The sequence below is a fragment of the Onychomys torridus genome, chromosome 2 (genome assembly GCF_903995425.1).
Source record: "Onychomys torridus chromosome 2, mOncTor1.1, whole genome shotgun sequence".
In the NCBI taxonomy this organism is placed as follows: Eukaryota; Metazoa; Chordata; class Mammalia; order Rodentia; family Cricetidae; genus Onychomys; species Onychomys torridus.
Window position 1 is genome coordinate 39,803,453 of NC_050444.1, and position 26,427 is coordinate 39,829,879.

The window sequence follows — 26,427 nt, forward strand, 5'->3', positions numbered from 1 at the left end:
AACCAGTGGGGCAGCCTTGAAGATGCCCATCTGAGCACGTTGTGGGACTGAAATCTTGTGGAAAAGAATCCATCTACAAGAAAGAAGGAGGCATGATGACCTTGACCTAGGAGCATCATCTGTCAGAGAGGACTGAGATTCTGAACAGAGCATCCCTGCTGCTAGTCTCCAGCTCAGCCTTGAGCACATATCCAGGTCCTATAGGAAACGAGAGCTGACCCTTAGGGAGCTCAATAGAACACATGAGAAGAGGAGGGAAATCAGTCTCGGTACTCAGCTCCGTACCTCCCCAGATCACAGCCCACCACCAGGGATTAGAGGCTCAGGTCTCAACAATAGGGGAGACTTCTGGGCCAGAAGTTATCAGAGGACCTGAAGCCTCGGGTGGCTATTAGGGAACACCTGTGTTGCCTGCCATGCATGGGTGATGCACACAGATGTAGGGCAGTTGTATCTAACTGAGTGGCAGTGGTGGGCCAGAGCCAGTGTCAGACAGTGGCCACAGACATACCCACTGAGCTGTAGGCAAAGTGGTGTCATTGGCAGGGTGGAAGCTTGGCTTGGAGGACACCACTGAATGGGAATGACCTGGCTCTTTGTTTCCATACACTTTCTCAGAAGGGACCCTGAGAATAACTTAGGTTCTTGAGTTAGCAGAAATGGTCACTTGAAAATCCCCGAGTCCCTCATTTCAAGTCCCTGTTAAGTCCCCGGCTGTCTGGCCACCTCACATGTCACTAGCATCTCTCTTCCCTTTCACCAGCTTCATTCAGGAACTTCCTAAGAACTCTATTGACTCAGAGAAACTAAGTTGGGAAGGCAAAGCATGCTAAAGTTAGGACAAATGAGGAGAAGAGAGATTATCCTTTGACACGAGGGCATCAGCATTTTAATAGGGCCTCCTTCCAATAATACATTAAGTAGGTGGTAAGATTTCTAAGTGATGGGATAAATAGACATTGCTCATCCCCTTCAAACACTGGTAAAGATGAAATGCTTTCGCCCATCTGTAAAAAGACTGGATTAAATGAGCCTCGGCTACTAAAGTCTTTGGAATGATAAAAGTCCGCAATGCTAAAGACAGTTTATTCTTTACTGAGGGAGACAGAAGACAGACACACCACGGGTTTCACTTTCTGTAATATGTCACTTAGATACAGCCGAGCATTCACCTGTGCTAGCGGGATGAATGGTCTTTGAACAGTAGCGCCAAATGGCAGGCTAATTTTAGACTGAGAAGGATGACGAGGAGATTCGCTCCGTCACAATGGCACCTGGTATTTCCACTGTGCCTTCTCACAAAGGGCTCCACAGACCTTGAGAAAAATGGTCTCATTTCTTTCTACACAATCTCTACCAGGCAAGAGCTTAGGTGACTGATAGTCTGACACAGTAAAAGCTTCTATTGTCCCTCTCCTGGCTGTCCTTGAGGGAGAAGGAGCTCTGTTAGATCGGCTACTTAATGAAGGGTTGAATTTCAGAAATTAAAAGGAAAAGGCATTTTTCAGACCCTGAGAGGGATTTACCCACAGGTATGGGAGGGGCTTGCAGAGGTCTTTGAAGCAGCTACTTGTGGTAATTCTCTAAAGGACTAAAGGTGCCCAAACTTTCCTTCCTAATGTCGTATACTCCTCTTAGAGGGCATTTCTCCTTCTCCCATCCACAGAGTGAGGTCCCATGTCCCTGTTCATCTGCAGTGAGGATGCTATAATTTCAGATCCCCAATCAGAAACAACCAGGACTGAGCCAGTAAATGGTTTTTCTGGGTCCTTTGGATCCTTGTTTTGGGGGTTTGGGATTAGAACCCACAATAACTGGGAAGGGAATGGAAACAAAGATTTTTTTTTTTTTAATTTCTTCTACCCTTCCCTGATTTTCCAGGGCAATGGGGTTTCTCTCTAGGAGAAGCTCAAATACTGTTTAACAACATACCTTGAAGGGCAGCCACCTAATTAGTTACCTTTTTTTTTTTTTTTTTTCCTGTAATGGGCAAATACCTGACAGATAGGAAGTTAAGGAAGCAGAGGTTTAGTTTGGCTTACAACACGGTGGGATGCAGCCCATCCTGGCAGATAAGGCACAGTGGCAGAGTGAGGTGGTTGGTTACATGGCATCTGTACCCAGGAAACAGGGCAGACTTCATAACCTCAAGTCCCACCTCCATCGACCCACTTCTTCCACCAAGCTTCCACCGCCTAAAAGTTCTGTGACCTCCCAAAACAGTGCCTCTAGCTAAGTACTAACTTTTCAACCACAGAAACTATGGGGCACATGTCACATGAAAACCACAATTGTCAACAGAAAACTGATAAGGTCATGGGACATCTGTACCATGGCAGTTAAACAATGAATGAGAACCTTTTTGAGCTGATCATTGCTGAGGTATATTGTTAAAATATAATGAATGAACTGGGATGGTTAGTATATTTGAATTTGTTTAAGAAAAGATATATATATATATAATATTTGGCTATTGACAATAACATCTTGTGTTAAAGGATTAAGTCTGATTTTTTTCTTTGTTTTGTTTTCTGTTTGCTATTTCTTCTCCCATTTTCGAGTTTTTGTCTTCTTGTGGGCTATCTGAGCATTTTTTCAGGATTACATGTTGATTATTTGTACAGTTATTACATAGTTCTCTTAGTAGTTTGCGTGGGAGTCCTCAAATAATCTGTGACTATATTGGTATCAGTGTTTCTTGATTTTAGTAAAGTGTGTAAATCTCACTGCCACCCAGGACCATCAAAAGTGTCATGTGGTAGTGTAACTTTTGATCCAGCAGTTCATAATCTAGGAAACTCATAGGGAGGGTAGTCTTAGTTTACTCTGATTTCAACTTTCCTCCATTTCTTCTTGATGATATGACGTTCATTTTGTTATTTCCAGTATTTCGAAAAACCTCTTGAAGTAATTCTTTTTAAATTTGTGTGTGTGTGTATGTGTGTGTGTGTGTGTGTGTGTGTGTGTGTTTGTGTATGTGACATGCTTTGTGTGCATGTGTGTGCTCACATGTGTGTGTGCTCACATGTGTGTGTGCTCACATGTGTGTGTGCTCACATGTGTGTGGAATTCTCTAAGAGTAGATCTATTAGTGACAAACTCCTCTGGATGTCTTTTGTCTGAGGATTTCTTAACTTTCTTAATTTCCCCTGATAGCTGAAATACAATGTCACGGGATGCCATATTTGCAGCTCTCCTTCAGCCCTTGAAGAGTGCTGTGCCCGTTTCCTTCCAGACTGTTGCTTCAGGCCTGTCACTTTTTTAAAAATTATAGTAAATAGTCACCTGCTTAGGTTTAACAAGTAGGTCTCAGTCTACTTTTACGTGTAGTGCCAACTAGAATCTAATTTTCAGAGTTTTTATGGTGCTATTTTGATTTACTAGTTTGTCTCCCATGAGCCTTTCTTCTTTTAAATCTTTATTTTTATTTTATGTGTATGGATGTATATAGTTTATGTGTATGGATGTGCCTATATGTCTGTGTACCAGATAGATGTCTGCTGTGGGTTCTGAGGCCAGAAGAGGGTATTGGATTACTCGGATCTAGAATTACAGCCTGTTGTGAGCTCCCACATGGATGCTGGATAACCTGGGTCTTCTGGAAGAGCAGGCAGGCAGTGCTCTTAACTGCTGAGCCAACTCTCCACCCTCCTATGAGCCTTTTGGCATCCTTCATAATACCTGGCAAGCTGAGTGGGACTTCATTTAGGCTGAGTTGCTTTTAGGCTGGGAGTGTGGGGGAGGGAATCTCTGACCTCCTCTGACAAAGGCGCACTTCAGGACTAACTACCTACTATAGAACCCCTCTTACTAATGTCCTCTGCCAAACGGAGCCTCTGAGTGGAAGAGGGAGCCTTGGGCTATAGACATGGAAGTGCTTCCCTATCCTTATGGTCAAGGGACTTTTAATTGACAGTCTATCACGCAGGGATTGTCTAGAGTTATTAGGTGATGTGTTCAACTGGGAAAGATTGAGGCTATCCAGATTTATTCTGCTGCAAGAACAGGTGGGAATTGAGAAAACACCTGGACTGGGTTGTCTTCTGATAGGTGAGAAGTGGGAGAGGTGAAGGATGCTCTGTGGCCATGTTGATCCGTTGATCCTGAGGTTATCAGCTCGTTCACCCCTTCTAGCTGTCAGAGTTCAGTTTAGTTGTCTCTTGTATCAGTCTCAAGAACTGCAGCCAAGCATATCAGGAAGGGCAGGGAGAAGAATTCTACTCCATCTTGCCCAGTCTAGAAGTTCTCTGTGCTCATATAGGCATGAGGTCTCTTCACAAAGGTAAGCAAGGAATTAATAATATTGTTTCTCCTGAGGAGGTAACCTGGAACGTGTATGATTTTATTTTAACTCACTGAATATATTGTTTAGTATCTATTCAAAAGTAAGAATAAAGGTAAAAGAAGAAACTTCCTAACTCAATCTTGGTTTCAAGAGGACAACCAAGGATTATAATGGAGGTCAAACAGCATATGGATCAGCAGTTGGTAATTTTATTACATCTCACTGGCCTTTCATTTCACTATGCTCTCACTGCTTCAATCCAGACCTCCGAGTATAAGAATAATATTCTCAGTGGACTTGCAGCCTGCTCCTACATTTTGAATTACTTGCAGAATACAAATGTCTAATTTAGATAGAAGTAGATGCTCTGGGCAGCATGCTAGTTCTCTAATCAGCTGAAAAATAATATTTGTTTGACATTAAAACCAAATTAATGGCAAGACACTGATTACATGAAAAGACTTTATGTTGTGATTACTAAACTTGCAAGCAGCTCATCATAATTAATGTCTTAATTAGGATATGACCTGAAATCTCAGCTTCCAAAATTAATAAAGGCAATTAAAAGTCATATTTGTAAATTGAGCTTTAAGAATGGAAAGGAAGTTTGATGTAGCTTAACTCCTCATCTTTGTCGTTATTAAGCCTCAAATGCAATTGCTCTGACTCCCACTGCCAACGTCCCCACAGACCAGCTTAGCCTAAACCTTAGGAGAGATTCAGTGATGTTCCAATGAGGTCATTCATTAGTTGTGGGCTGTGCCACAGCGAGGCACACTTCTGAAGTTCTTATGCCAAACAAAGCAGTAAGGACTTCTCTGGCCCTAGAACTCCAAGTGAAATGTGTGTTAGAAGATCTGCATTGACCTTAATCAGCCTCTGCCATTTTCTAAAAACTGGATCCAAATGGCGGCCTGGAGGACTGTCACTTCTATAAGCTTTCTGAGGCCTCATCAGCTCCCATAGTGCCTCACGAGGTGAAGCTCAAGGCCAAGGAAGGCCTCATTAGTGGTAAAATCGGAGAGGTCAATAAACACTGGTGGGCCAGTGACTTGATAAAACCAACTCTGGAAAGCTGCCTCAGTCCTTACACCAAACAAAACCCCAAAAGGATCAAAGATTTAATGCCAAAGCAAAATCACGAATGTACTGAAAGGAGAAAGGAGATGGTCTTTTTGTAATATTGTAATTGAGAGGGGCTTTTCAGCCAAGACAAGTATGATCATGACACAACGGAAGTTACTAACAATTTGTCTATTTCAAATTTTTTAAATTCCACATATTTAAAAAAGAACTGTAAGTTTAAAAATACCCAGTTCAAGATAAAATCAAGAAGATACTAATTAAAATGATCAAGTTTGGTTTCATTTTGTCTTATGAAAGAAGAGCTTTATTCCTCAATTAGGAAACAATAGGGAATAGATATTGTGATTTATATACAGGATGTTAAGCATAGAGAAAGATTAAAAGAACTTCCGTGTTAAATAATAGCTTGTAAAATGCCTAGATAAGTTGAGAATAAACATAGGTCACAGGCATGAAAACAGGACATTTAACAACATCAAGATGTTTTCATTGCAGGACTGAGGAGAAAGAAAGATGGGTGGAAACTAGACAAATTCAGTTTAATCTTTTACTGTCTTATCTAGACAGGAAAGGATAAAGGAAGCAAACTCCCCATGAAAACTGTCTTCAGGTAAAATTATAGATACACATTATCTTCATTTTTGATAGTTTAAAAATCAGCAATTTTATGCTTCATGTGTATTTTTATCCTTAGAATTTTAAGTAAAATGATAGTCCAGTTTTTCTCTGCAGTAACTATTACAGACAAATCGGCTATGGAAAGATCCAAACTAAAGGCTTCAACGGTGTGATTGACAGTCCAGCATTTGTGACAAGCCTGTCTACCAGATGTAGTGATGTCACGTCACATGGGTTAAAGTGCAGCTACTGATTGGCTTAGGTTTCCTTCCTCCTCCTTCCTTGATGACTTCCTCTCCTAGTCTAGAGTATTATCCTTTTCTCAGGCTAGGCAGCACACAGTAATTCTTTCCAAGATCACTTCTATGCCTATCTATTTGGAACTGTTGATGATACACAACAGGAAACATGGGTCCAAAACTCAGATCACCTGGCCTTGGCAAGAAGCTTATGTCTTTAATTTGGCACCACTTGACAGTCACCAGAAACCACCAATGGTATAGCACAGGAACTGTCCCCCCTCCCGCCGCCCGCACTTCTAAGGTACCTGTAGGTTTTCTTAATTTCTTCACACGATGCTCCCTTATTCAGGCCAAGAATTTCGTAGAGAGTTACTCCTGTTGTTGACATCGTCCGCTGTCTTTGGTTGGGTACATTACACTCCATTTCTCAAGCTGCAAAACCAAAGAGGGGAAAATAGCCATGAAGGTGATGCACTCTGGATCCCACCCCCTGCAAGGGAAGAAAGTGCATTTTTAACCCTGGGTGAAACGACAGTCCGAAGTGTCCTTGCGTGCGAGGTACAATATGAGGGGAGAAAATGCTGAGAGCTAAAAGCTGTCTCCAGTCCAAGCGTGCAAGAAGCCACACAGATAGAACAGGGCTCTACACAGATAGCTATTCCAGAAGTGTTGAGAATCAGCTCTCACAAGTTAAAATGTAAGTGCTTTCTTTTGCTTGCATACAATTTGTGTATCTTTTATGTTTGCACATTTTCTAAATTTAGCTAGCCATGGGGACAATCATCCATGTAATTCCATCTCTACTGGCTGGTAAGATAGATCAGCAGATAAGGTGCTTGCCGGTAAACCTGATGACCTGCGCTTCACCTGAGGGAATCACATGGTAAAAGAAGAAAGCCCATTCCGATTCCAACAAGTGGTCTTCTGACTTCCACATGTGCACACGTGTGTGTTCTCATACACACACACACACAGAATTAATTAGTTAGGTAACTGATTAATTAAAAAAATTTTTTAATTCTAAAATAAAGAGCTGAGAGATTTCAGGAAGGTGGTGAACACTTCTTGAAAGGTGCTGAGGCACAGAAGGGCGACTCAGCAAAAAGCACCCTACACAAAGCTCTGCAGTGTGGAGTGGAGAGGCGGAAACTCCATCTGAAAGACCATCCCCGTAGCTCGAATGCAAAGAGCCTGGCCATCCAACCTACCATCAAGCCCACAGTTCTCTTAAAACTCAAAGCTGCTCGTAGTTTTCCGTGAGACTGAATGACTGCTCCAGTGGACCAAGTCAGCCGTGGAGGGGCATTCCATTTCACACTCCGCCCCTCGGCTCAGTGGTCTGTGGTTAGGCACGATCTTGAAGGGGACCCAATGTTTAAAACTGAGCTACCCTGGGGGTCTGAAAACAGGGATAATCCTAAGTCAGAGAGCCTGAAGTCAACCATATAGCCCCGACATGAAGACGGATCCAGAAGGCAGCTTCAGACAGCAGGAAGGCCAGACGCTGAGAAGCAGGTGGCAAGAGGCTTGGCTCCAGAAGTGACATGTGCAGGGGATGCAGTGCCACCGTTAGTGTCTAGGAGCCGATCTCACCATGTGAGAACTTTGGAGTTTGATAAACACAAGCCTGAAGTCAACAGGTAGGTCAACACCTAGAGATAGATCAAACTATCTATCACGAGGTTCACAATGGAGACCTCTCAAACCCAGGGGACTACCTGACATCAACAGTCACATCCCTCTACTTAATACTTAGCAGGAAAGAACAGAGACAGAGCCGTCTGTATGTGTCTCAATGAGAGGTTTGCTTTCCCCACTCCCAGTACATCGAGGGTAGCCTGTCTAGAACACTAGCCACACAAGAGTGTACAGACTGAGGTACCTTTGGGAAGTTGTGAGAACCCAGCCGGGTCAAAGATGCACGGTGATGTGGCGAGCAGAATCTCTTGGTACACAGGAGGGAAAGACAGTAACATGAAGAATATAGCTCTGAAAGACACTGTGCAGGCTCAGCCCCAGCACAGACCATAGAACAGACAAGAGTCTACGAATCCAACTGATCATCACTTTCTTGCGTCCACCCAGAAGACTCCAGCTCTAGAGGACCCCAAAGGAAGCCACCGCAGCACCCCTTTACTGTTGGGTTTCTCTTTTACTTTTGCTGGGGTCTTAGCAGTGTTTCTACATCATCTTTAGTCTTAAAGGAGAAACTTCCTTGTTTTTGCCGTGCCTCTGATTTTGTTGATTCATGTGTATTGATTTCTTTTCTTGTTGTGTGACCAAATCAACAATAAAAGTCAGTTACGGAAGGAAGAGCCATCATTTGAGCTCACAGTTAGAGATTACAGTCTGTCCTAGACACGAAGTCATGGCAGCAGGTGTGTGAAGCAACTGGCCTGTGGCATCCACAGTCAGGAAGCAGAGAGCTATACATGCTAGTATTTAGTTTACTTCTCCTTACAATCCACAGAATACTGCTGCCCATACCCAGGGTGGGTCTTCTTGCCTCAGTGAACTCAGTCTAGAAACTCCCTTACAAACATTGGGAGTTCAAGACCAGCCTCAAGCAAATAGTGAGTTCAGACCCTGTCTCAAAGGAAGAACAAAACAACAAAAGAAAGAAAAATATAACAAGTGTAAGAATGTTTTCTTCAAACATTGGGGTTCCCAGTTTTGAGAAATATTAAGAGGTATAGAACAACAGCTGGGTTCTGATCTAATAGTAACGGTGACTTCAACATTTCACTTTCACCAATAGGTAGATCATTCAGCCCAAAATCCAGAAAGCAACTTTATAGACTATGCCATCTAACAGCTGTAGGATGGACTTTTTTTCTCAGGAGTATATGGAAATTCTTCCAAATTAGCATTCAAGTGATCTCATGTATCAGATCATAATGGAATAAAACTAGAAAGCACTAGCAAGAGAAGTTACAGATACTATACAAGGACTTCAAGATTGAACAACATATTTCTGAATGATCAATGGGTCACTTAAAGGAAGCAATATCCATCAAGGAAAAAATTTAAATTCCTGAAACAATTGAAATAAAATCAAAACTTAATAGGACCTGAGATTCAGCTAAGGCAGTTAAGATGAACATTTATAACTGCCCATAATTAAAATGTTCAATTGGAGCAATCTCAAAGAATTTAGTAACTTACCTTAAGGCCTTAGGGAAACAAGAACCAGCCAAACCCCAAATAAGTAGATGTAAATTAATAAGGATGAAATTAATGAAATGAGAATCAAAGAACAATACATACAATCTAGCAAAAATTTGTTCTTTGAAAAGGTGATTGAAAAAACAGGATTGACAAATTCTTAACCAAAGTTAGAGAGAGGAAGAGAGAGAGAGAGAGATTAATAAAACTAAAGACAAAAAGAGAAACAGTATGATAGATAACAATAATTCACAGGGTAATCAGGGGAAATTGAAAACACATTCAAATAAACTGGAAAATCTGCAACAAATGGGTAAATTTCTAGAAATCTATGACCTACCAAAACCAAATCAAGAGGCCATAATTAAAATACATCAACAGATATACAATAAGCAATGAGATTAAAATAGTAATGAAGAATCTCATACCTGAGAAAACCACAGAATTGGAGAAGTCATTGCCAAGTTCTACCAGAATTTTAAAAGAACTAGTTTTAAAGAGGAGCCAACACCAGTAATTCTTACATTGTTCCTGAAAGGAAGGAAAAAAAGAAAGCATCCTATGAACCAGGATTACCCTGAATCAAAAACCAGATAAAGATACAAGAAAAAGAGAAGAGTTTTGATGAATATAGAAAAAAATCTGAGTCTAATACAGACTGAATCCAAGACCACAGTGAGAAGCTCCTACACTGTGACCAGTTGGTTTCATTCAGGATTTGAGGATGCATCAACATACATAGATCAACAATACAGTACTACACACAATCATCTCAAGGGACTCAGAAAGAGGCCCTTGACAAAGTTCATCATCCCTCATGGCAAAAACCCCGAAGAACCTTGGAATGTAAGGAATATACCTCAACATAGCAAAGGCTTTCTACAGCAAGGCCCACAGTAACATACCGAATAAGAAAAACAGAACACATTCCCTCTAAATCAGGAACTACACTAGGTGTCCATTCTCCTCACTCTTACATGCCATGAATCTTAGCCATGAGGGAAAAAATAAAAGGGACACAAATAGTAAAAGAGTCAAATTATCCTTACGTGCAGGTGGCATGATTCAGTATTTTGAAGACTTAACAAATCCAGCAGAAAACTCTAGGACTCAATAAACACTTGTGGCAAAATAGCCGACTACGAAGTCAACAAATAAAATCCTTCCTGGGTGTGGGGGTTTACTATTGTCAGTGGCTTTAAAAACACAACTTGGGGGGCTGGAGAGATGGCTCAGCATTTAAGAGCACTGGCTGTTCTTCCAGAGGTCCTGAGTTCAATTCCCAGCAATCACGTGGTGGTTCACATCCATCTGTAATAAGGTCTGGTGCCCTCTTCTGGCATGCAAGCATGCATGTAAGCAGAACACTGTACACATAATAAATAAATCTAAACACACACACACACACACACACACACACACACACACACACACAACTTGGAATAAACTTAACCAAGGAGATAAAAGACCTCTGTAACAAAAACTTTGAAATGCATAAGAAGACATTAGCACTGATGGGAAAATCTCTATGTTCATTGGTCAGCAGAATTAATATTTTAAAAATACATCACTAAACATTATATACAGATGCAGTACAATCTCCATAAAAATTTCAATGGCATTCTTCACAAAACTAGACAACTCAATCCTAAAATCTATATGACAGCTAAAGTAATCCTGTGCAGAAAGAACAATGCTGGAGGTATTGCAATACTTGAACTCAAATTATACTACTGAGCCATAGTGACAAAAACACCATGATACTGGCACAGAAACAGACACATGAACTGATAGAGTAGAACAGAGAACCTAGAATACAGCCACACAGCTACTAACACCTAATTTTTGACAAAGGTGTCCAAAATATATATTACAAATAAAGAAAGTGTTCAAAATAGTGCTTGGAAAATTGCCAACTACATTTAAAGAATGCAACTGTTTCTCTCTTGACTCATAAAAAGTCAATTAAAAATATATCAAAAATTTTAGCATAAGACCCCTGAACTCTAAAATGATAAAGGAAAATGCTTCGATATAAAGATATAAGCAAGACTTCTGGAAAAAGATTCAGCTCAGGGAAACAATTTTCCAAAGTAACAAGCAGCATTGTATAAATAAAATTAAAATTTGCTACCAGGGAAGGAGACATTTAATAGAACAAATGACAGCTTACAGAATGAAAGAAAATCATTATCAGCTATAAATCTATGATGGGATTAATTAATATACTCCAAATCTCTCTCTCCCTCTCTCTCCTCTCTCTCTCTCTCTCTCTCTCTCTCTCTCTCTCTCTCTCTCTCTCTCTCACACACACACACACACACACACACACACACACACACAAATCATCCAATTAGTAAATGGGCATGTGAATTGACTCAATACTTCTAAAGAACTGTAAATGGCCAATAAACACTTCTAGCCACCAAGGAAATAAAAACTAAAACTATACTGAGCACCTATTCAAAGTAAAAAGAAAGAAAATGACAAAAAAAAATGATGGCTAGAATATAGGGAGGAAGGGCCTTATGAAGGGCTTGTGGGACTCTAATGTGATGCAGCCACTATGGAAAGCCACACGGAGTTTCCTCAAGAAACTAAAAGCAGAAGAACCATATGATCCAGTCACACCACTCCTGGATACATAGCCAGAGGAATCTAAGCACAGAAACCCTCGCATGACTGTTTTTACAACACTGTTTACAACAGCTGAGATCTGGAACCTAGATGCTCCTCGACAGATGGATGGCTAAAGAAAATGTGATACAAGCATATGCTGTTTCTGCAGTCACAAAGAAGAATGAAAACATCATTTGCAGGGGAACGGATGGAACTGGGGACTACCAGTTCTGGCAAAATAAGCTCCATGCACAGAGACAAAGACTGCCTCCGCCCTCGTATATGTGCAATCAAGATTTAAATATAGACAGGGGTCTATGATGGAAGGGGAGAAGATCTAGAGAAGCAAGGATTATGGAGAAGACAAACTATTTCCTATTTTTCTCCCACACAGAATCTATATTTAACTATATGCACATATGTTTACATGGTATGAAAGTAGAGGGGCTATTTAGGAGAGGAAAGGAGACAGCAAGAAGAGAGGAATGTCCGAGGAAAGTGGTGAAGAAGATGAACAAGGTCCAATAAGTGATATCTATGCAAGAAAATGGCATAATGGAACTCCCTAATTTGTATACTAATTAAACATTAACTAAAAACCATTAAAGAAAATCAGAAAAAGATAATATGTTCATTCTAAATGAAAGATGCATGCCCATCTCTTGAACACACACACACACACACACACACGCACACACACACCAGTGAACCAATGTGAATGAATGAGTATACCAAGGCTAAGGAGCTGGTTTCAGGGTTTGAGGGACAGATCAAAGAATCCCTGGTGACAATGGTGGCATCTGTGGGGAGCTGAGGAAGCCTTGAGTGTGTCAAGTCCTAAGTGAATGTGTGTTGTCATGAGCTGGCCGTGTCAAGGACCCTAGCCTCAAACCCAAGGAAATGGCCAACACTTTCAGCTCCAGGTGAGGCTCAGAGGGATGGCAAAGTCTTCCTTTTGGTCTATATGTGGATGTTGATAGTATGTGAAGAAAATGCCCACTGTAGCTGACTCTCCCTGGGTGTTTAGTAGACTATTCCCTAGAGACTGCTCTCTTCTGAGATTAGTTAAAGCCTCCTCCATGTTCAGCTGTATACAATGAACCCCGCCTCCTTGTTTATCTGTGTGTAATAACCGGTTTCCTGTTTCAGCTGTATGCAACAACACTGCCCCTCTGTTCTATTGTATATAATAATCATGCCATGCTTCTGGGCTGCTGCAGTTTCTCCAACAGAAAGTGTAGTCCAACTGATGCCAGCTTTTCTGGGGATGCGTGTCTGTCTCTTCTTCATTCTCTTGACACCCCTAGTCAGGCCAAGTCATTGAAGCAGTGTAAGGATAAGACAGGCATCAAAAGAGCCACATTACACATAGCAGTGGCAGGCAGACACAGCTGGAGGAGCTCCCAGCTCTCCTCCGACAAGGTCCATGCCATTATCTCCTCAGACAAAAGCAGAAGCTACAGATTGTTAGCTGGTTGCTTACAGTGATCTTACAAGTCCCTAAGACTTCAGCAAGGTTTAGTGATGGATGACTGTCCTAAAAACAACAATGTAATTTCAAAATGTTGTGGTGAACCTTCAGCTTCTTTAAAGAGGAAAGTGACATCCAACTGCCTTAAGGCGCTTAGATCAAAAGCAGCCTACCCAATAATAAGACTATAAGGGTCAAGAGCTAGCCATGGAACCTGATATATTTTTCTCTTCTTTGAAAGAGGAGTCCCTGGGTGTCAGAGGGGCATAATTTATAGGATCTTACATAAGAAAAGTAGGAGAAGGAATCCTGACTGCCCACCACAACACAAACTCAAACATGTCCACTGGACGCTACTCTACTTGGTAAACTACTGAACTTTTCATCTGTTCTGGCAACTAGAGCTGCTGTTCCAATCCTCCGTCTCACTCTTCTCTTGGCACCAGAGCTATGGTGACTCCTCACAATGTCGAAAAACTGCCACAGCAGCTGCTGGCCTCGAAATCCTTTCCTCTGGCTTCTGGTGCTCCTAGTAGCAGAAGGAACAAGTCAGATTCTCCACAATCCACACTACACACAGGCTGTGAATGAGAATGATTGGAAAGGAGGGATTCCTGTTTGGCTTCGACACCATCCTGCTGTCCTTTTGGATAAGTGTCCAAGATCTTGCTGGATAGCAGGATTCTGAAAGTTACTGACTGATAACACCATGGATGCATCAGCAAATGCCACTTCTGGGTGTAGGCTGAGAAGAAATGTAATCAGTGTGTTGAGGAGAAATCTTCATCCTTAGCTCATTGTAGCGCTGTCCATAGCAGAAAGATACGGAATCAATTTAAGCACACATGGTGTAGTGTGAGTTGTGGTGTGTGTATCCACACGATGGATTGCACTTTGAAAAGAAAGAAATACTGTCATTTGCAAAGACATCAATGAACCTGGAGGACATTATGTTAAATGAAATAAACCAGACACAGAAGAATGAATAACACGTGACCTCATTAGAAAAATAAAATACCCCAAACTTGGACTCAGAGTATTAAAGAGTAGAATGCAGGTTACAAGGAACTGGTGGGGAGCAGCTGAAGAGCTTTTAGTAAGGAATATAAGGTTTCAGTAAGTCAGAAGAATATGCTCAGAAGACCTAACATACAGCATGGTGACTATAGCAAATAGTGATGTGCTGTGTTCTTAAAAATTGCCAAGGGTAGAGCTTAGGCATTCTCACCACAAAAAGCATAAGATAATGCTAATTAGCTTGATTTAGCCATTCCACCATGTATGCATAATGTGCAAAACATCATGTTACACATGATAAATGTATAGCATTTTGCCAAGTTAAGTAATTGGTTAATGCATAAACATAGCAATCCAAATCCTCGAATCTGGAATTAAAGGTCATCTAGGCGTATTATCAAGTAGACTTTGGGTCATTCTGGCTAGAAATCTTTATAACTGGTAATATTCCTAGCAGCCAATTAACTCTCTTTTTCATTTTTCTGAGGAGTATATAGGTCTCCAGTGTAACACACACACGCTTTCCCAAAGACCTGCTTCTGTTTCACATTTCACCTGATAAGATGAGGAGCTGCTACCTGATCCAAGCCAGACATTAGCATTCATCCCTAGATTATTTTACATAGGACAGTGACCCAGTGTGTCTATCAAACGGGCAAGTTGAGTATTGTCGGTTGCTCTGAAATAGTCTGAAACCAACTAACAGAAGAGCAGCAGGAGGTGGGAAGAGTCTCTGGAACTCTGTCCTCCGGCTTTAGATCTTTCCAGGCCTACCCATAGTACCTACCCCCTACAGTGGACCACTCAACCTTCTCCTAGACTGAACCAATAAATACCAACACAGACATTTACACACTTCCACACTCCCTTCTAAGCATGTTTTAGCCAGGTTTTGGTCATTGTCAACTAAGAGGCCTTTCTTAGTTAGGGTTCTATTGCTGTGAAGAGATACCATGACCACAGCAACTCTTTTTCTCAAAAAAAAAAAAAAAAAAAAAAAAAAAGAGTTTCTGTGTGCAACAGCTCTGGCTGGCCTACAACTCACTCTGTAGACCAGGCTGGCCTGGAAGTCACAGAGATCCACCTGCCTCTGCCTCCCGAGTGCTGGAATTAAAAGCATGCACCATTACTGCCTGGCACCATGGCAACTCTTACAAAGGAAAACATCTAACTGGGGCCAGCTTACAGTTCAGAGGTTTAGTTCATTATCATCCTGGCAGGAAGCATGGCAGTGTGCAGGCAGTCATGGTGCTGGAGAGGTAGCTGAGAGTTCTACATCTGTATCCCCAGGCAGAAGGAAGAGAGAGAGAGCCACTGGGCCTGGTTTGCTTGGGCTCCTGAAACCCCAAAGCCTACATCCAGTGACATGCTTCCTCCAACAAGGCCACATGCCCTAATAGTGCCACTCCTTTTGGGGGCCATTTTCATTCAAACCTCCATGGCTCCCAAGTATCTTATACCCTCAAACACCTATGGTGATTCCTGGGGAATCTCCTCCCAGTCAGGCTATAATTTATTGTGGATTTTCCTAAATCTCTGTTCTTTTAAGTTGAAGGTGTTCACCAGGTCCTTGGTGAAGAATAATTTGAGAAAATAAGTGATATACTAAGGTATTTGAACCAAATACATCCAGTAGATCCAGAATATAGTATTCCCAGTAGAGATAAGAGAAACTGATTGATGTGGGTAATGGAAACCTGGGGAGAACTATCCAAGAGAGCTAAAGAGAAATCAAAGCCCAGCAAGCAGAGTGTGTGTGTGTGTGTGTGTGTGTGTGTGTGTGTGTGTGTGTGTGTGTGTGTGTGTGTACATGCACATGTGCCACATGAGTAGGGGGTCAGAAGTCAGCCTCAGGTTTTCTTCTTCAGAATCCACTCATCCCTGTTATCAGACAGGGTCTCTCCCTGGCCTGGAACACTCTCAGTTGGCTTGGTTGGCTTGCCTGCTAGCCCCAAGATCCACTTGTCTCTGCCTCCCCTCTACTAGGATTAAAAGCGTGTGCCACTATAGCAGGATTTTTCTGGGGACACGGGGACCTTGGGTCCTCACTTTTGTGAAGGAATCACATCACTGACTAAGCCATCTTCCCAGCCCAGTTATCTTTTCTTTATTGACTTTCCTCTATAGTCAGGGTTCAAAATAGTTCCCATTTGAGGGAGAAAAAACAAAGTAAACAAACATGTGTTCATTCTTTGTCATCTGTCTCATAAAACACGAGAGATGCCCTGTGTTCTAGTTTCATTCCGTCGTGATAAAACACCATGACTAAAGCAACTTGAGGGAGAAAAGTATCTATTTGGTTTATACTTCCAGGTCACCGTCCGCCATTGGAGGAGTTAGGGCAGGAACCTGAAGTAGAAACCAGGGAGGAGAGCAGCTTACGGGCTCACTCCAGCTTGTGCTTAGCTAGCTTTTTAAAATTATTATTATTATTATTATTATTATTATTATTATTATTATTTGTTTTTCGAGACAGGGTTTCTCTGTGTAGTTTTGCACCTTTCCTGGAACTTGCTCTGTAGACCAGGCTGGCCTCGAACTCACAGAAATCCACCTGGCTCTGCCACCACCGCCTGGCTAAAATTATTTTTTAAGATTATAATCTAATTACAGCATTTCTCCCTTCCCTTTCCTCCCTCCAAGCCCTCCCACACACCCCTCCTTATTTTCTTTCAAATTAATAGCCTCTTTTTTCATTAACTATTATTACAGTCACACACACACACACACACACACACACACACACACACACACACACACACATACACATTTCCAAATACATAAATACAACCTGCTCAGTCTGTATAATGTTTTTTGTATGTATGTTAGCTAGCTTTCTTTTTATACAACCCTGCATCAACTACCAAGGGAATGGTGCTGCCTTCAGTGGGCTGAACTCGCCTTCATTAATTAGCAATTAAGGTAACCCCTATAGGCATGCCCAGAGGCCAATCTGGTCTAGGCAAGTCCTTAGTGGAGGCTTCCTTTTCAGATCCCTCTAAGATGTGTCAAGTTGACAATTAAAGCTAATTAGGGCATCATGGTTCCCATAAATCAACAGATAGTCCTAGAATACTTAAATCCACCCTCTCATCTATCCCCTGGCTGCCCTTGAACCAGCAACTCTCTTTCCCTAGCCTCCTAGGTGCTGGGATTACAAGCATGCATCATCAGGCTTGGGTTATGGAGAGAGTTAGAAATCAAAGAGATGTTTCCCCAGACACTTGTTAAGGACATAAGAGGACAAAGGTCTGGAACTTTGAGACCGCATTCCAGGGAGAAGCAGCCCCAGGCAGACAAAGACCTAAGTTTTCCTCTACCGGAAGCAGAGGCAGAAGACTGACAGAAGACATTGCTGCTGCCACCCTTGGGCCTGGTCAGAGGATCGCTCTCAGAAGACCCAATAATACTTCTGAAAGCGTTTGTCTGGAAATGCTTGGCAGCATTGGACGCCGGAAAGATGTAAGACCTGAAAGGGCGGGAAGAGTGGGGGTGGGAGGAGCATCAGGTTATACTGCGCATACTTTAGGCGTGATTAATAAGGGAAACAATGATATAAATATAAACTAGGGGCCAACGATGAGAGTGAAGGGTGGAGCCTCAAGCCCCTCTTCAGGTGCAGGGGATGATGATGAGGCCTTGTGGTTGTACAGCAGAGCCGTACACCAGTGAGGCTCCATTTATCTCCACAACCTGTGAGTCTGGGAACAATTTGCTTATTGTGCTCAGTGAACTATGCTTGCTCACTCACATATCTCTCTTCACTATTGTTCTCTAGTCCTCAAAGCTTGCAGTCCGTGTTTGTGGACACGTTCTGACCAATAAGGCTATCAAAGCTCTTGTATGGCCCCAAAGACATGGAGAACAGGGAACTAGCGTTTACCGAGCATCATCTGTGTGTCAGGACACCTCTGCATGTGTCATATCACTTGATCCTAGTATCGGCACTAAAGAATGCCAGGGACAGACTGCATGAACTCAAAGTGGGAGGTCAGGGCATGATGGATCTGGGAAGAACTACCTTGTCTTCAAGTTATCTTAAAGAGATAAATGTCTCCTGGGCTTGTCAGACCAGATGGAAACCTCGGATAACTGAATAATAAAACTGACAGAGCCAGGTTCCCTCTGTGCTGTTTTGAAGAGTAATTAGTCACTGCCTTTAGTTTAAGTCTGTTGCTGTGACAAAATGCCCTGACCAAAATTAACATAAGTGAGAAAGAACTCATTTTGTCTTACAGCTCCAGAGAGATGCAGTCTCTCATGGCAGCAAAGACGCGGCAACTGTCAGGGAACGTGCCGCCGGAAGCAGGAAACTGGCTGGTCCCACTACAGCCATACTCAGAAAGTAGAAAGTGAACAGGAAGTGGGGCCAGTCTGCAAACCCTTAAAGGCCCACTGTCAGTGAGGCTCTACCTCCTAAAGGTCCCCCAACCTTCCCAAACAGCAATACCAGTTGGGGACCAAGTGTTCAGTCATGTGAGGCTATGGGGGACATTTCTCATTCACACCACAACAGACATGGACATGGACAGAAAGAAAATACAGAGGCGAAGACTTGCGTACCAACTAGATACTACCAAAAGGAAACGCCAAAGAATCCATGTCTCATTGGCTATGCAACCTTGCTGGAAAGAAACGCAGCCAGAGAGCCGTGGCACACACCTTTAATCCCAGCACTCGGGAGGCAGAGGCAGGCGGGTCTCTGAGTTCCAGGCCAGCCAGGTCTACAGAGTGAGTTCCAGGAAAGGCACAAAGCTACACAGTGAAACCCTGTCTTGAAAAACCAAGAAAAAGAAAAAAGAAAAAAGAAACGCAAGCGAGAGACGATGGTCTGAGGCTCTGAGACAGTTCATCCCACTCTATGCTCCTTATACACCTTCTGATTCTGGTGTGCCTTCACTGTGGGCCTTCTTTAAGGAAGAGAATCCAGAGTAAACAAACAAATTGGCATCCCAGTGAGAAATTGCCTTTTTCTGAGGTCTGCCTCAGAGAGGCAGGGAGGGCATAGATTGGTTGTGTTAACATGAGTTACCTGACTCACAGGAGTACTGTCTCCCTTTTTAAAATAATAAACATAAGAGTTTATGCATCACCATAGAAAATGGAGTTATAGGAAGTCTGGCCTTCAGCAATGCCTGGTCTCTGGATACTACCCAATTCAGCTGCTTAAACTCACAGTAATGAGGACCTGGTAGTCTTTTAGTGTTTTAATCGTGGAAAGTTAATAATTTGTATATTAATGTCACTTTATGAAGCCTCTTAGGATGAGTTGGTAGCTTCCAAGTGGTCATGAGTGTGAATCTCTATGTCATTGTCCCAGGTTTTGATTTATTTTGTTTTTAATTGATAATATTGAGTCCAGCGGAACTAAAACTGGTCAGGTTTACACAGGCGAGTGTTGAGTTTGGATCAATCCGATTCTAAGCCTGTGTTCTTTGGTGTATCATGTAGGGTAAGATGCCTAACAGTTCACAAAAATGTTCACAGTGTTTAAATCACCTGAATGGGATGACACCCACCCATGCGGCCTTACACTGTACCTGACCAGGGCCATGAGGGGGCCTGCAGCTGTGTCCAGGATGGGAGGCTCCCGGAAGGGACAACAGGATCTAAGGGCTACCATGACAGGTTCTTCTCTCAGCACATACAGTGAGACGTTTGTGGACTAAGAGGGAGCTCCCAAAATAAAATAGGAAGGAGATACTAAAAAGTAAAGACATGCAAGAGCCACATAAAAATTTAGGAGTTTCTGCCTGCAGACCAGTTTGTAAGGCCAATAAGTAGGAAAGGAGATTCTCTTTGCGCCAAAACGCCTCGAAGCATCTCCAGATAGTCCCATGGCTGCACTCAGGGCTCTGGAAGCCACACCACCCCCAGCCTGAGGCCTTCTGGTCTTTGCTAAACTTGCCCCTGCCCCCTATGGAAAAACAAGCCTCACCTTCCATCCCAAAGCGCCTAGTTCTCAGTGCTGACCCCTGCTGGCCAGTCCCTGATAGGAGGTGAGTGTGTTAGATTAGGTATCCAGCATCATTTTATCAGGCATAAGAGCGTCTTGTCTACAAGCAAAGCATCCTAGCCATTAGCATTTACATGTTTTACAGGGGAACACCCAAAGTTCCTAGGGATGAGTGTGCCTGCATACTGATTCAGTACACTTTTCACTGGGAGTAAGGCAGGCCAGGGATCCTGGCAACATTTTCAGACACCATTGTAATATTATTTTGAAGGATGCTGCCTTCAAAACTGTCCCTGGTGTGGAACAGGGAGATTGGGCTATGCCTAAGCCCTCCAGAGAAAAGTCCTGGAAACATCATCATGGGATGTTTTCCTGCCCTCAGGCCCATGCTTTCCTACATTCCTCATCCCAATGGAAAAATAAAGACAGATTTCACTGATTAGTTTCCTAAATGAAAATCTATAGCCAGGTAAGCATGATGCTCCTTCAATTTATGAGCGTTTTCAAATCATCATTTCCTTGAGAAATTTGTGTTATAATTTATTCTTGCTAAGTTAAATGCAGTAGTGGACTATTGCCTGATGATATAGATTGGCAATGTTCACAATGGGTAGCATAGAGTTTGCCATATTTTGTGTCCTCTTTGCCTTAGGCCCAAAAAAATTCTCTTTAGACATACAATGATTCTAAATTAATGTACTTAAAATGCCCTGAGGCATTTGTATTATATTTAGGACATAATAAAAAGTTGGCCAGTGTGGTTATCAGTTGGCTGGCTCTGAAATGTGCAGGAAAATTGCACATTTTCTTCATGTGTAAGCAGCAACAATATACACTTCATCTCCTCACTGGGCTCAGAACCAGACTCTTCATGTATTATTTAGATGTCATTTCATCTCAGAGAGAGTAATACATAGAAATCCTTACATAAAAATGAAGATATTATGTCCCAAGAAATACCAACTAAACAATTGTAGTCAAAATTGCCTATAAAACCTCTTCCTAAACAACCTGTATTAAATAATGGGCCCATTATTTAATCTTGCATATAAATTTAATTTTCATAAATTCTTCTTAATACTTTTCAATTCTAATATTCCTAAACATAATTCTATAAGCTATCCAATGGGGTAAATGGTGCCTTGCAAAGTCATCAAGCAATTGACGTTTGATCATCAGTATGTGATACTTAATCTTCTGAGCTGAAAATGACTTTTTGGCTGCATTATAATTCTACTACCATCATAAACTCTTAAAGCATTGACCACTGTCACCAAACTGCACGCTGCTCACCTGCTTCAGGGTCCTGATTAAAACTGAAAGAAGGGTCAGTGCTGTGCTGGAGATGGGCACTGCATCACAATAAAACTAATATTCTAAAAACTCTGCTTCCAGGGATCCAAGAGTGCTCTTCTTCCCTGCTGCAGTACGTGAATCATGAAAAATCAAGAATCAAACTATGCCTTTCTTTGCATGGTTCTTTCGTGACTAGAAGACATGAGTGTGGACCTGGAGATCGGCTGGTTAAACGTAGACAACACACTGCAGTGGTCATCACTGGGGAAATGAACAGGCCCTGCCATTTTGTTGGGACTTCTCATAATCGAAATAACACGCCATGTTTGAAAAGTAATCACTGTCCCCAGCATAATCGTTTATTTGCTATTTGGACATAAATGCTTCTTAATTGCATCAGTATTTATATAAACAGCCATCTGAAGACGGGGCAATTCAGGCATGTTTCCAATAGCCCACAGTACCTGTTCCTATGACTCCAATTCTGTCCTCCGACAGGAAGAACGTGGTGTTTTCACCGGGTCTGGAAACAGGTGTGCAGAGAGCCGACGGCAGCAGCAGGAAAGGTGCCCTACTCCATAGCAGTCCGGCCGTGGCAGAGCTAAGGCCTACTCCTTTCCATCCTTGCCGCTGGGTTGCGCAGGCCAATGGAGTCGGGTTACTTTTCATTTGTTACTTTATCAGCCAATTGGTTATCCCTCTGGAAAACGTAACAAAGGATGAATAAAACATACATGACCGTACAGTCTGCTGTTACAGAGCATCGTGACACGAACCTACGCAGCATCCACCCTTCATTAGCTGGTGCGCTGCTCAGCCAGCTCTGCCGTGGAACAGCCCTGGGCTTCCAGCAGGATTTCTCGGCTCCCTTCACCTGCGAGCGGCTTCTTCTAGAGTTCACTGTCTTTTTGTTCTAAGGCTAATCAGCTGAGCTAAAATTACTGGGAAATAATAAAGGGGAATTTTAATGGCTTACTGTATTGATACAACTCTTCCCATAGCTTCACAGTCGTGTAATCTTTAAACAATCGCAAACGCTCACATGAGAAAGTCATGTGAGAAAACAGCTCCAGCGACGGCTGGTCAGAGCATACTGCTGACAGTCTCGGGTGGGGCCAGTGATGCTCCTGCTGACAGTCTCGGGTGGGGCCAGTGATGCTCCTGGCTGGGGGCCTAAAGGTGGCCTCTGCTCCTTAGCAGGACAGGAAGGCCTGAAGCCATCCCGTAGCTCAGTGCAGAACGGAGTCCGCCTCTAGGGGGCGTTTGTACTTTAGATGGCAAAGAAAAACCTCACTCAATCTCATTTCCAGTCAGTTTGGGAAGCAACCCATCATGGAGAAATGGGAGTGAGGGCACACCCCACTAAGAGATGGAAGAGCTAAATGCTCAAATTCCAGCATCACTTCAACCTAAGGACAGTGTCCTTTAAAGAAAAGAAAACAGTTGCTGTGTTGACAAGGTGTGGATGGCTTTAAAAATTACAGCAGCTAGCTGGGCGGTGGTGGCGCATGCCTTTAATCCGGAGGCAGAGGCAGGCGGATCTCTGTGAGTTCGAGGCCAGCCTGGGCTACAGAGTGAGTTCCAGGAAAGGTGCAAAACTACACAGAAAAATCCTACCTCGAAAAACAAAAACAACAAAAACAAATTACAGCAGCTCTTCCAAATTCCACTTAACACCGACATTTCAGTACCATTCAATATTTTTCACACTTATTTTTCTTACGTCATTAACATTTCAGTATCGCATAATTCATTAGCTTTAAAAGTGCATTGTAAAACTCTTGGGTAAAATGGAACTGTAGCTATGCTTAAGCAAGAAAGCATTTTTTAAAAAGAACAACAAAAAGTAATAAAAATAAAATAGAAATTGCAGGTTCTTACTGACTTGTTCTCTCAAACTAGTCACCCGCTGGGTCCAGGCACAGGACTGGGTGCTAGAAAAATACTGATTTTAAAAAAGGACACAGACTTTGGGGTTGTGGGGCTCAAGAGTCATAGACTTCCAGAAGGGATGGTAATCAAGCCATTCAAGGAAGCATAAACATGGGTTTTTGGATAGATGCTACCAGGTCCTGTAAAGCAGTAGACAAGATCTGGCCATGCCTCTCTGGACAAAAACAACCACGTAGGTCAGAAAAGAACCTCGTGAAGCGACTGCTGGAATATGCCAAATGGGAGGATGCAGTGGAAGGGGCTTCTTCCTTTATCTATGTATATGTACTACATATGTATACCCTCGTGCATAAGCTGCTATTACACGCCTATACACAGGGTTTCTGAGCACACACCACCAAAAGGGAAAGGCAGAGCCTGGTGAGACTTCACTGAAGGAAAGAGTTTCAGCTGGTATTAGTAAAAGGGAGAACCGATGGACGGCACATAGCAATGGATCTAAAAACTTTAACTAGAGACATTGTGATGTGGATGGTTCAAACGTTTAAAAAGGAGGACTTAGAAAAGCCAGGGTGGAAGGCTGAAATGACCCACTCTGGTGGAGAGAGGGGTGTGAAATGTTAATTGTCATGGTTTGAATCCCAAATGTCCCATGGGTTCATGTTTGAATACTTGTCCTCAGCTGGCAGTGCCATTTGGGAGGTTCTGGAAACTTCAGGAGGTAGGGATAGCTGGCAGAAGTGGACAAGCCTTTGAAGGTTGTACCCAATCCCTGGTTCCTACCCTGTCCTACTCCCTGGCCTGCCATGCTGTGAACAGGCTCTCTGTTATACTCTCTTGTTGCCATGGCTGCCCTCCCCTCCCTGCCATGATGGACTGAAACCCCCTGAAAACCGATTCAAAATAAACCTTCCCAATTGTCTCTGCGAGGTACTTTGGTCAGATGCAAAATAAACAAAAACATTAATTTCCCCATGTTCTACTGAAGTAATCTTCACTGTTCCCTTAGAGGCTCATCAGAACCTTTAAGACATCATTCTCAACTAAAACATATGGTTAGGATTATTTGAAGAAATACCTAATCGACTAGTACAGAATCTGTGGTGCTATCCATCAAAGTCCTTGAATGCTCAACCAAAACGGTGGATGTGAGAGTACCTGGTCTTTCACTTGAATTTCACATCTAAGAAGGCTCACCTAGCACTCATGTTAAACAAGGCTGTTCAGGGCCACCGTTGTAACAAACATCTTCATACAAAGGCTTCCTAACAGCACGGACAAAGGCAGTGTTGCCATCCCTGTTACAGTCTGTATCACCTCCGGACATCACTGCTATGGTGTGGAGAGGAAGGGTTCAACACATGGGACTGTGGGGGACACTTCATATAAGTAGGTCACTGGAGATGTGGCTGTGAAGGTCACATGTGATTCCCCAGACCCTTCCCCTCTGCACGTTTCCTGTCCATCATGAGGTGAACAGCCTCCTCCTCCACATACTGCTGCTTTCACGATGTCCTGCCAAAGGAGTCAGAAAACCACAGACAGGAACCTCCAAGACCATGAGCAGAAATAAACCTGTTGTTAGGTGTGTCACAGAGATGTCAAATCTGACGAGCAACAGCTGTTTAGGTATGATTATTAATCATCATCATCATCACTATTATTATCTTCATCATTACTAATCATCATCCCTATCATCATCACAATCATTATTATTATTTGTAGAACTCAGGGCACCTTGTTGTTTTCTTTGTTGTTGCTGCTGTTTAGCTGGTTTGGGTTTGGGGTTTTATTTGGTTTTGTCTACAATGCTGGGGATGGCACCCAGGACCTCAGATGTGCCCAGACAAACACTTTGTTACTAGGTTACACATCCAGTCTCATACCATCACTAGCAAGTTTCAAAAGAGAGCGACAGTCTGGTCAGAATTCATTGTGTTACATGAAATTGGAAAGGAAACTTTCCGGGTTTTGTGTCTTAGGTCCTGTAAAATGAAGATGTTACTATAACAGCGTCTCAGCCATAACTACATAACGACCCCGGCAGCTCTGTAGAATCCCATTCTATACGTGACAGGGGAGCAAACAAGTTAATTCCTAGAGTGCTTTATTATTCTTATAAGGTTTTTTTTTAAATGGTTTTTCTTGATAATTTTATCTACAAAGCCCACCAGCTTGGTTTCAAAGGTGAGGCCCATTGTTTCCCACTTGGAGGTCTTGAAAAATATTAATATAAATTTGAAGTTACAATGGGGCTGAGCTCTTAATTTGGCCAAATCTACAAATATGTAGAAAGTATGGAAACTTACAAGATGAAAGAGGAAGAACTAGATTAGAATGCTCAAGAATGGCAGGCACTGAGTCTAAGAGTGTCTGTGCCTAGGACCCAAAGCCAAATCCTGCAGCGTGGTTGGGCTGGAGGCATTTTAAAGAGGTCCCCGGTGGTTCTAGGGAGCTGCCCAGCTGAGAGCTGCTGTTGACCCCACATCAGAGAGAGCAGACTCAGAGAGCTCTTCAGTCAAGTAATGTGGAAAACACCTGCCAGGCGGGCGCCCTCTGGAAGATGTTTCCACAGCTCAGGTTTCCTAAGGAAACATCTGCTGAAGATAATGATATCCATGTGATTAAACACAAAGTCAAATTTGGTCTCATAGAATTTAGCCCAAGCTCCGGGATCTAAAAAATAATAGACCTGTTTTCTTAGATTTCCAGCAAGTCACTCTCTGTGTGGCCCCTCTGTAAAAGAGAAATGGGCTCTTTAAAACCTCCCAAGACTATT

General features: G+C 42.6%; 1 protein-coding gene across 1 annotated transcript in view; it reads right to left on the reverse strand.

Annotated features, from left to right (window-relative positions):
* The window catches only part of Dnajc5b (DnaJ heat shock protein family (Hsp40) member C5 beta), a 52,342-nt gene extending 30,006 nt beyond the window's left edge, over positions 1 to 22,336 (reverse strand). Inside the window, exons 1-2 of the mRNA XM_036177029.1 lie at positions 22,220 to 22,336; positions 6,537 to 6,663 (exon numbers count right to left, since the gene is read on the reverse strand). Of these exons, the coding sequence (XP_036032922.1) occupies positions 6,537 to 6,655 (119 nt within the window). The 5' untranslated portion in view covers positions 6,656 to 6,663; positions 22,220 to 22,336. The remainder of the gene's footprint in view (positions 1 to 6,536; positions 6,664 to 22,219) is intronic.
* Positions 22,337 to 26,427: the final 4,091 nt, after the last annotated feature.